Source organism: Hylobates moloch, unplaced genomic scaffold (assembly GCF_009828535.3).
Source record: "Hylobates moloch isolate HMO894 unplaced genomic scaffold, HMol_V3 SCAFFOLD_9, whole genome shotgun sequence".
Taxonomy (NCBI): Eukaryota; Metazoa; Chordata; class Mammalia; order Primates; family Hylobatidae; genus Hylobates; species Hylobates moloch.
The window spans coordinates 87,684,343-87,696,468 of NW_026652284.1; the positions used below are offsets into that span (position 1 = coordinate 87,684,343).

At 34.9% G+C, this 12,126-nt stretch overlaps 1 protein-coding gene across 3 annotated transcripts in view; it reads right to left on the reverse strand.

Moving 5' to 3' along the window:
* Positions 1-12,126, reverse strand: part of ANGPT1 (angiopoietin 1) — a 271,322-nt gene that overhangs the window by 70,740 nt on the left and 188,456 nt on the right. For all 3 annotated transcript variants that reach the window (XM_058444036.1, XM_032760263.2, XM_032760262.2), the window contains exon 5: positions 3,459-3,586. In XM_058444036.1, the coding sequence (XP_058300019.1) occupies positions 3,459-3,586 (128 nt within the window). The remainder of the gene's footprint in view (positions 1-3,458; positions 3,587-12,126) is intronic.

Here is a 12,126-nt window from a genome sequence, read left to right on the forward strand (position 1 = left end):
ATATATAGATATATAGCTATATATGCCATATATAGATATATAGCTATATATGGCATATATAGATATATAGTTATATATGCCATATATAGATATATAGTTATATATGCTATATATAGATATACAGTTATATCTATATATAGATATCTGTATCTATCTACATATAGAGATCTATATATATCTCTATATATCTATATATAGTATATATATAGTATAGCATATATCTGTATATAGTATATATAGTATAGTATATATCTATATATAGAGATCTCTATCTATCTCTATATATCTCTATATAGTATATATAGTATAGTATATATCTATATATAGAGATCTATATCTATCTATATATAGAGATCTATATATATTCATATATAGAGATCTATATATATTTATATATAGATACATATATGCTTAGAAGAAGACTGGCAAACTGTAAATGCTCAATACATTTGAGCTATTTTGTTAATCAGCTTGTAAATTACTTTTGAGGAAATTCATATAATATTTGTTCTTACCAGTGCTATGCTATGCAATTATACTAAGGGATTAAACACTAAATTTTTTACCTGCAAAAATGTGTATGTATGTCAGTCTGAAATACCCATCTTTATTATAGAACAATGTTACTACTTGTAAGAGAATCTGTGATTATAACAGGAAAATAATAAAACAAGAGAATGAACATCTAAGTCCAGAAGAAGGCCAAGTCTTTCTCTCTTCAGCTCAGTTATCTCCCCTTCTCACCACACTCTGCTAGTATTTCAATAAAACTAAATCTAAATCTGATAATAGTCCTGACCAGGTAATATGGGAACTTCTCCTTTTTCTCTCTGAAAAGCCATGGGCGCCATTCAGCAGTGATAAAATTTGCTCCTTATGGGTACGTATGGGTATGTTACTGCTAACCTGTTGATTATTATTTTTTCTTAGACTAAATATCAGAAGTTAATTCAGTAGGTACTTGACATTTGTGAATTTAATATTCTAAGTTTTACTTATTTAAGAAAACCCAAAAACTCCATCATATTTAAAATCCATCATTTTGTAGAAGCATAAGCTTGAATCTTGCTTTCCTAATGAAACCAACCGAGGAGCCAGCCACGGAAGGAGTGAATTGGATTCTCCAACATTCTATTTTATGTAAGCATGAAAAGCAAACCTATTCAAGATTATGAATTGAGGTGGGATCTTTTTCTTCACATTACCAGGCGCAGTGGTTCTGCAAATAGCCTGTGCACCATTTGCATCTCATAATGTTTCAAACTAGAGTGTAGTTGTGGTTATATATGAACTAAAGTCCATAGAATGACTAAAGCTGTATTTGTACTGCACCCCTTTCCCCACAGGCCACATGGTAGTACTGATGATGAAGTCAAAAAAATTCTAAAATTGTGAATATTCTTGATCTGAAAACTTTGGGAATTACTTTTAGATTCATGTACATCATAGAATCACTATGAGTCTAAATGGAAGTTGACTTAGTATTTTTAGTTAATTTTATTTTTATAGTCAGGTTATAAGCTCTAGTGGAACTGACAATCATTCAGAGGTTCTTTCAGGTCTTAAGCAGTACTGTAGGTAAATGATAAAGCAAATATTTTAGCTCCACCTCCTACTCCAGATCAAATTCTCACATACTTCATCTGCTGTGTCTATGGTGCGTGTTTATGATGTGTGTGTGTGTGAACTGAATTTAAGCTTAAGTGTGATTTTAGGATATCTTCCTTAGAATAAGTTATCTTCATCTCCTCATTCCCAGACTTGCCATTGTATTTCAATTTTTCATTTGTTTGCTTCTTTAAGCCATGGGATTCAATGTAACCTTGCACAGAAATCAAAAATGAAAAACAGGCAAAACCACACTTCTCTGGTAGATGGCTGAGGTAGCAAAGTACAGAAGAGTGCCTCCTGCCTGTCTTCCCTCCTGTGCCCACTCCACTCCTACGTTTTACCCCCTTATAGACAACATTGAAAGTATCTTTCAAGAGGAAAATTTTGTCCCAGCAAAGGGGTAAAAGAAACCATTTAGAGCTAACATAAACAAATATTCATTATGGAAATTAAGAGAGAGAGAGGACAGTGGTAAAAGGGAAAATAGAATTGCATCAGACCTGGACTATAGTCCAGACTTCCCGGGTTGCCAATTAAGTGGCATCTGGCAAACTGGGCTCCAGTATTCATTTCCTTTGCCTATCAAAGGAGACTTAACAATCAGGAAGACTAAGCAAGTTAGACTGATTTACTATGCACTACATGGAAGTGTTGATATTGCCATCAGCAGGTCACTTATTCATTTATTCCAGCACATATTTATTGAGACCTACTATGTGCCAGAAACTATGTTAGGTTCCAGGAAATCAAAGATAAAAGGCACAATCTCTGCCTTTTAGAACTCTGGTAGTGAGAAAGTCATGTAAAGTTGCCTGAGGGAATCAAAGAAGATTCCAAGAGCATTGCACAGGCCCCAGAGGAAATGGGGATAAGAGACAAGTAATTTAGGTGGGGGCACGAAGGGAGGACAGTTGTTTTATCCTGTAAGGGCACGTGGTCCTCTTGGGACCCTGGGCTTCCAGCTAAAACTCACAGACACCGAAGAGCAAGGTTCGTGCCTAATCTCACTCTCTTCGGCTGTCTCACCTCAAAACTTCCCATATACCCTGTTTTAAACAGACCATTTCTATCACTATACTTACTGACAGCATTTTATAACTATCTGCATAATTGTCTATCTTCATCATGACACTAGAAACTGTTTGCTCTATATTCATGTTCCTAACAAATGCATGACATCCACTTAATAGTATTGAATGAAGGCATGGATGGATGATTTAATGAATAAATGGTGGAAGAGAGTATACAAAAGAGATGTTACAGCAGGAAGATAATGTCTGCTTACTCCAAAGTTTACCTTGGGTCCTGTTCAACATACTGATGAATCCAATCCTCCAACCCACTCTTTTATGTAAATATGGAAAGCAAATTCTTTCAAGATTATGAAGTAAGATAGGAAATGTTTCTCCTATCCTAAGAGGAGCAGTAACTTGCAAATAGCTATATCTACCCCTCCCTCTCCTCACAGTATTTGGCTTTGGATGATGTGTGTTCTCTGGATTGTTGGGTCTTTGGAAGATGGCTTCTCTTTCCCATACACTCACGGTAGACATGACCTCAACATGTAATCTGTACAAGGCAAATATTTACGAGCAATGGGACATCCTAAGAACACCAGGGAATAAATGCAAAATTTTGTGTGAAAGAAAAGGTATGGGGGTTGGGGATTTCTGTACAATAGGGTTTTCATCCTTTATGGACCTGGGAAACAGAGTATCTCTGGGAGAAAAAAGTTCAGGCATGTCTATATATACTTCCAGTTTAACAAGCTCACAAATCAATCTGATTATCCAGCAATTCAACTGGGATCTGGCTTACATCTCGTAAACAAACACTTCTGGTTTTACCTTTTTGGGTTCTGGCATATTATTAATATAAATAGTGTAGATTCCACTTTTATTAAAACCAGCTTGATATACATCTGCACAGTCTCTAAATGGTTTCTCCTCCTCTCTTTTTCCTCCCTTTAGTAAAACTGCAAAAAAAAAAAAAAAAGATTGCAATATGTGAATATCAGTACCATTAGTAGTCAAATGGACTCCAATAATAGCTAAGCATGTCTTCATTTCCTCCACACAAATGTCAATATTGCACATAGTAAAAAATCAATCATAAAGACAATACTAGATTTTGAGGTAGCTTACAAAATTAAAAAAAAAAACCGAAGGAAAAAGCTGTAGAGCCATTTTTAACTGAATGCTTATATTTTACTTAATTTCTTAATTCTTTTTTTTTTATGTATCCTTTCCAAAACATCAACTTCAGGAACAAATGACCTGGGCATGTAATATCTTCAATTGGTAGCAATTACGTCAAGTTTCCTGCAAAATCTCTAAAACATTCTTACCTACATTTCACAGGAAAGTCTAAAAAAGTGCTAACACACTTTTTGTAGCAGGAAGATATGAAGATAAATTCAAACATAAAAATGCAATATGGAAGTTTAAAACACTAAAACAATATGGAAGTACCGTTTTTCTGTGACTTTATATTGAAGAGCTTCTAGAAAATTTTACCAACAAAACAAAAAGAATCAACAACTCTTACAATAATTAGATTTGGGAAGTAGAAAAGAGTTTATTACCCAACTTAACTACCTACAATGAAAATGCAACCAAACTTTACTTTGTTCTTGCCCTAAAGTTAAATCATCAGGCAGATGATACACAAATAAAGGAACAAACAAATAAATAAGACTTTGAAATTAAATTATACAGGGGGAAGAGTCACAGTAAAGGCTAGAAGTCAAGTGAAGACAGGAAATCTATTAATAGTTAAAGACGGTCTCTACTGAGGAAAACCTTATTTTATTTACTGAGCTTTAGCCATCATTAACTTCTTACAAATGAAATAAAAACGCACAATGACCCAGTTCTGAGCTAAAGATATATGTGTTACATTTATAAAGTATTTATTATTTAGTATTTTCTATCATGTATTATTTTAGTAATTGGTTTTATTTAACCTTTTTCTAGAAATTAAGATTAAGACTATTTTGTTATCTTGCCCTTAAAGTTTCCTATCAATAAATATCTGCTTTCAAACATATTGAGTTATAATAGTCTTTTATAATCAAATACCAAAGGCAAACTATGAATCAGAATTTTTACATTAATTTTAAATGATCTAAAAATCTAAAATCCTGGCCTGACTTAATACAGGGTTTCATACTAAATACTGGCCTTTAGTTGCCTAATGTTTACTAACTTACAGGTATTGAGCAGTCTAATCTTTGTGGAAATAATTACTATTTCAATATAAATTATTCAGATTTTTAAAAAATATTAAATTATATTTCAAGAAAATGAAATATTTATGTCAGATATGTTGCAATAACAAAAAACAAGTACTAAAGCATTTAATAACATTATGATTTTCTATGTAGCTCAAGTCTGCACTAATGGTTTTAATGAATCATGCTAATAATTACATCTAAATACCACCATCACAATTGCCATGTCAACACAAAATAAATCAACTAATTAAAGGGCTACAGATTCATATGATAGTGAAGAAGTACTGCACAGAATGTATGCAAATAGCAATTTAAAGATGCATATATAAATGCTTACTCAAAAGCCATCTTTAATGACACTGAGGATGTCAATGGATTATATAAAGGTATCCATTTCAAAAGCATTGACGTAGTTTACTGGTATTCATTTATTCTAACTTTACGGACTGCTGTTTTTCTAAAACAAAACAAAATTTTTAAATCCCACCTACTGGATCCTTTATTCTGTTGGAAAGTTGAAAATAAACAAATTAGATGCCCAGAAAAAGAGATGTGAAGAAATACCAACTAAAATTTATGATCACTTGAGAGGACAAAAAACACAGGAAGATGTGGTCAGCAGGAACCCAACGGTAAACCCATTTTTCTCTTTTGAGAGAGAGAAAGTCATTTATCTATGGAGAAAATGCTTCTCTTGTATATACCACATCCTGCCCTCCCTTTTTTAGTTATGTATGGAGAACACATTCCCTTCACTCTTGTCTGCCATCTCTCCTCCCGTTTTTGCTTTTTTTTTTTTCCACTTCAGGAAGATGTTGGTGAAGGGGCTATGTGTGGAAGAGGAAGCTATTTCACACACATTTTTAGTAACCGAGAAAAAAGGAAAAAGTTGGGTATTAACTTATTTTTGTGAAAACTGTATAGCTTTGTTGTCAAAACCATGAATACAAATTCTATACTTGGGAAAATGGTTTGAGAATTCTACCATCAAAAGGTACACCTAGTATTACGGTTATATTATGGATTTTTTATTGTTACGGTAACATATCTGAAATAGATATTGTATTTTCTTGAAATTTAATTTGGTATGTTTGAAAAATTGAGATACTTATATTCTTTCAAAAAAGTCATTCTTTCCAGAAAGATTAGTTTGATTGTTTTTAATTACTTACCAACTAGCAAGCATATGCCTGAAAGTTAATTTAGGCTACATTTTAGAGTAGCAAGGCATTGAAAATCATTGTAAAAGTTTCATCCACAGCTTACCTTTGGTATTTTTATTATATACTAAGGTTTGAATAAGGTCCCTTCGATAAGGGTAGATTGACCTTTAGTGTTTTTTTTTTCCTTAATCTGTAAAGTGAGGTAGTTATAAATACCTCTGAGATGGGTGTATGAATTACATAACACAGTGCAAAGACAGTGAAGCATAATAAGTACTAAAGAATGGTAGTTGGTGTGGTAATGACAACACTGTTAACAGCAATATTATACTGTTACTCCTTCTTATGGAAGAGACACTAGCAGAATGTGGAAGGCTGGCCAGTCCAGTCTGGGGGGGGGTGGTGGATGCTGCTGTCTTCCACCTTCTAATTAAAACATAGCAGTTATAGTTGACTAGTTATATTTAGGATCACATTGAATTAGCCTCTCCTGGTCAAATTTGGCTAACTCGCTGGTTTCATTCATTGAATAAATCAGATTATACCATTGTTTACATTTAAGAAAACCCCAAAACAGGTAATCTCATCTTGCTGTATATTTTAAGCTTTACCTAAATAGTTAAGATTTAAAGACTATTTCAGATGAAATTATAAATGATTTATGTGTCAACGTGTTGGTTACAGAAGTTTCAATCTCATGGCTTTTTGCATGACTCCTCTCTTTGTTAAGTACTGTAGAGTTCTGAAGTCCAATGTCATGCATAGATATTGTAAAACTGGACACCTAGGAAACATTCTAAAACCTAGAGAGACAATAACATTTGAATTTCCTGAACATTGCAAGTGTCAGCACCAGTGATAAGTTTTTTTAGGAGGTCTTGAGCTTCAGTTAGATAGAAGATAGAAATTAGAGGAATATTTAGTAAATGACATGAGACAGATAGATACAATAGACTTGATGGGGCCGAGAGCAGTGGCTCACCCTATAATACCAGTGCTTTGGGAGGTAGAGGCAGGAGGATCCCTTGAGGCCAGGAGTTCAAGACCAACCTGGGCAGTATAGTGAGACCATGTCTCTTCAAAAATTAAAAATTAAAAAAAAAAGTCTGGACTAAGATTTGACGGAAGAGTAAAAGAAGCATCACTGGACAGACATCAGGGGGAATGTTCCGGAGACTTGAAAGAGGGCTGTATCTATCTCTCAAAGTGGTTTAAACTTTTTTGTAATAATGAACTGATTTGAAGCACGAGTTAAAAGGTTGATCTTTGTGTCTAAAATTCTTTCTTTGACCAGATATTCTTATTTTTCCTTTCTTATTCTTTAATGTCTGATGAGTTCCTCTTGCCTCTCATTGAGAATTTAGATCCCTGCCATTCCCGTCACTGCTTTCCTAGCCTCCCTTTTCTTTCTTCTTAGCCTTGATCCCAGAGTCGGGAATTTAATAATGGTCCATTTGGCATCCCTGGTCTCTCCATCCATTGTCCTTTCATCCACTCACCTTTGCATAGCTAAATCCCAACCCCCAGATGGGCATTCATTCACTTTCTCAACCTCCTTGTAGACTGCAAACACTGCGTCATTTGTAATAAACTTTCTATGGCATTTCCTGTAAAGTGTATTGCAAATCTTTCTACTGTTTTAAAAAACTAAATCTTATCTTCTCTCACTCTTTATAAATGACCTTTATGGTTTACTATGAAGATCAAAGCCATTTGATATGTCTCCTCCACTCCCTTTCTCTACCCTACAGAAGTTGTCTTTGCCTATCTTTCCCCTCGCCTTTTGTGTTGACCTCTCCTAGTCCCTTTCACCTTCTCTAATTGTTTTTTCTCTTTCCTCTTTTATCGGTTTATTTTCCTCTCATCACCTACCATGTAGATGTTCACTAAGATTCCATTCTTGGATCTCTATTTCTTATACATCTGTTCATTTTGCAAACTATCTATCATGGCTTCCAACTGCTGCACAAAAGATTTCTAATATACACAGGCACTTTTTAACACTGAGTATTTGCCTCTCTCTTTACCTTCAGATTCATATATCTACTTGCCTGTTGGGCGGTCCTTCCTGCTACACCAACTTTCATTTGTTTAATGTTACATAATCTTTCCTTCCAAACCATGCGTTTGCTCTTTCCCTTATTAGTCCCACTATCCTTCTCCAGTTTTTATCAGTTAAAAATTAATGAAGGTGTTAATTTTTTTCTAATAAGACAGAGTACGGCTTTTCCATTTGTCCCTCTGCTTCTTATCGTGCCTTAGTTCAATCATCCTATATTATTAATTCAACAAATATTGATGGACATTTGCTATTTTTAAGACTTTTCCTAGGCAATGGAGATACAGACATAAGAAAGCCCAAGCCTGCCCATCATGTGATCACAGCCTGATGCGAAAAAGATCTTCCATGAAAGCTATACCCATGATTAGTAACTTTTATGATAGGACGAAACGCAATTCAAGGTGGCTTAAACAAAAAGATAATTTATTGGATCGTGTAACTAAAGAGTCCAGTGTAGAATTTTAAGTAAGTCATGATAAGGTTTCAGACAATGTGACCAGAAATTGGTTTCTTAGTCTTTTTCTTGACCCACTTATTCTTGGCAATGAACCTGGTCACAAGATAGCTGGCAACAACTTGTAAGGCTATAATGTCACCAGTTTAAATACAGCACCAAAGAGAGAGAATATAGACAATTGTTATCGTAGAGGTATGTATCAAGCCCATTGGGAACATGCAAGAATATACTCCATCTGCCAGGTGGACACCAGGAAGGCTACCTAGAAGAGATGACAGTTGAAAGAATAAAACATGTAGAAAAGCTTATCTGACCTAAATTTAAGAGCCTGGTATGCTAGTTCAAAGACTTTGCCAACACCAATATCAGCAAATAAATCTAGAAAGTCCTAGGAAGGAATCATTATTCATTCTTTTCATTTAGCCTTATCTATACAACCAAATCTTTGTCATCTAAAGGGATAGAATAGAGACACAAACAGGTGCATGTCTGTCTTTCACCAGCCAACATTCAGTCAATAAGCAACCTGAGACCCTGATGCTAGCAGCTGTTGACTTTATCCTGATCTTCCCTTCCTTTACCCAACCAATTTAAATCCAGATGGTGTATCCGCCACCAGACTGACTTCAGGGGAGGAACATGAAAGCTGAGGCGGAGGGTCACTTCAATTCAGATGAACCCTCAAGAGAAAACTTCCTGGAATGTGGAATTGGTCATTATTAGCCTCAGCAACACTAGCCGAGAACACAGAAGGCAATTAGTCTTGCTACCAGAGACAGTGTAAAAAGCCAAAGCCCTTTCTCTTATCCATTTTCTGATGAGTTGATATAAGGAAATCAGTTCTTCAATCGTTCTTTTTTAAACCTTAAATATGGCTAATGGTTCATGTATTTCCAGTATTTACAGAACATCAGAATATATGTGGATCAGGTTATTTGTTCAAGGATAGTCCTTGAGACATCATTATTAGGGAGATCATAGCACTAGAAATTGAACCTGAACCTGTGATTTCAACACAACAGGTCACTGAAATTAACTGAGCATATAAAGGAAGAAAACAGCACATCTGACAAGGTGCAAACAAGCAAACAATTGATTGATTAGATTTTGTGCTTTTCAGCCAGGTGTGTGGGCATTTCATAGAAAAAACATTTTGAAGACACTCTCTGGAATCCTAATTTATTTGAAAGAATCTTTAAACGTGGAAGAAGGTAATGTCTTGTATTTCAAGGGTGTGGAAGAATTAAAAGGTTTCCAGGCAGTCCAAGTTTCAATATTTTATAGGTGGGTATAGGGGTGAGGGATATTTACCAATGACTTTATAAATACATATACAAATATATATAGCTACACAAATACATACAAGCTGTATGCTTATAAATGGAAAATGTTGAGGTTGGTATTTTTTCTTATAGAAAGCATATGCATACAAACCTAAATATCTGTGGGCTGATATCTCAGCATGACTGTTTTTAACCTACAAAAATGGCAATTGAATATGGTTATATGTGTGTGTGCATGTGTGTATGTGTGTAAGACAATATAACAAACATATATTCTATTCTTAAATACTCTTAATTTGAAGTCTTTGATTAACTAAAAGTGTACTTTTTTATTTAAACCAACTACTTCTTTTTTCAAAGTCCCTCTAACCCTGGTATAAGGGAACATTTGAACATCATTTATCTAGTGAATTATTACTTTAATTAAACATTTTTTAAAAAAGAACTGCTTTGCTCTCATTTAAATTATCTATATGTAATTTTATAGATAATCTATAAAATCTTAACTACCATTTTTTATGGAACTATAATAATCATGATCATAATAAAATCAACTAGCATTAATTGAACACTTACTACGTGGTAAACTCTGAATTTTGTGTGCCAAGTATGTTTTACATGCTTCATTTTGTTGAATCCTTATAAATATCTTATAAGGAGTATTTATCAATATATTGTTTTATATGAGGAAGTTGAAGCTCAGAAATGCTAACTTCACCAAAACTTGTAAGTAGTAGAACTCTCTGACTATAAAGCTGAAAATCTTAACAACTACTTACTGGCCTTTGAGTAAAGTGAAACCCAAATAGAACTTCAGTGAGTCATCTGTCACAGAATCCCCAGCAATACTTATCTCTGCCGACAAGGGCACACCCAAGGTCCTGCGTTATTCAGTATAAGCCGTAAGTCTGAAAGGGTACAGCCTCGTCTCACGGAAGCAGGATGTATGGGAAAAGAGAGAGGAGGCAGCAATGACAAGAACAAAGGATATGTTGACATGAGGATAGCAGAGAGTCACAGGCAGTAGAATTGTCTGAGATGGAAACCCTCAGCAGAAAAGTGAAGCTGTGACGATCCACAATGTCAAGAGCTAACAGAGGATAAGGAAGTGAGAGGTCCCAAAGCAGCCATATTGGATTTCATCATGTCCATATCCTAAAAGTCACACCGACTCAGGATTTACCCCCATTAATTTTAGGTATTATTCTCATAAGCCTGGTGGTTGGTCTCCTAGCCTAAGGACTATTTGCTAGAAGCTTCAAAGACAGAGGATAGGCTGGCGGAGTAGTGAGAGCGGGAATATGTGTGTGTGTGTGTGTGTGTGTGTGTGTGTGTGTGACTGTGTGTGTGTATGTATGTAAGTGTGTGTGTGTATGTGTTTGTGTTCATCTTCTAGTATCAGGCATGGAGACAAGAAACTGGATCATTGAAAGTTTGTGTCTGTGTGTGTGTGTGTGTGTGAGGAAAAGAGAAAATTTTAAAAAGTAGGCAAAGCTAAGAAATGATAAGAATTTGGGCATTGAACAAGATAAAGGGGGCAAACTATATACTTTTCCAGAGGCATCATGGTATTATGATGAAAATTAATTCATATGGATAATAATGGATTAAATTATTAGAAAAAAGCCATAATTTTATTCAATTTTCTCTTCCCAAAAAAGAGAGGAGAGCATAAAAAATGAAGATAATTTTTCATCATATTTAAAAATTTTCATAAAATTTTACTAAAGGGATACATTTTAATTATCTGAAGAATATATTGCCCATGATGTATAATTGCAGATATACACATTTTCAATAATATTACGATATACGTAAGACATATAAACTCTTACATTTATGTAGAGATGCAAAGCATCCTATGTCATAAGTGTAGCTCTAATTTGAAGTGTGTTTTAAAGTAGAAGAATAATTAAACATCAATTCTACATATTTCTACTGTAGTTTGATTACTATGTTCAAATAAATTTTGCAATCACCTTCTAATATAAAATGAATCTTATGTGTATAACAATGTATATTCAATGCCTATTACTACCTAAAGTAATCAAGAATGGGGAAAAAGCCAGGCGCGGTGGCTCATGCCTGTAATCCCAGCACTTTGGGAGGCCAAGGCGGGCGGATCATGAGGTCAGGAGATCGAGACAATCCTGGCTAAACGGTGAAACCCGGTCTCTACTAAAAACACAAAAAATTAGGTGGGCGTGGTGGCAGGCGCCTGTAGTCCCAGCTACTCGGGAGGCTGAGGTGGCAGAATGGCGTGAACCTGGGAGGCGGAGCTTGCAGTGAGCCGAGATCGCGCCACTGCACTCCAG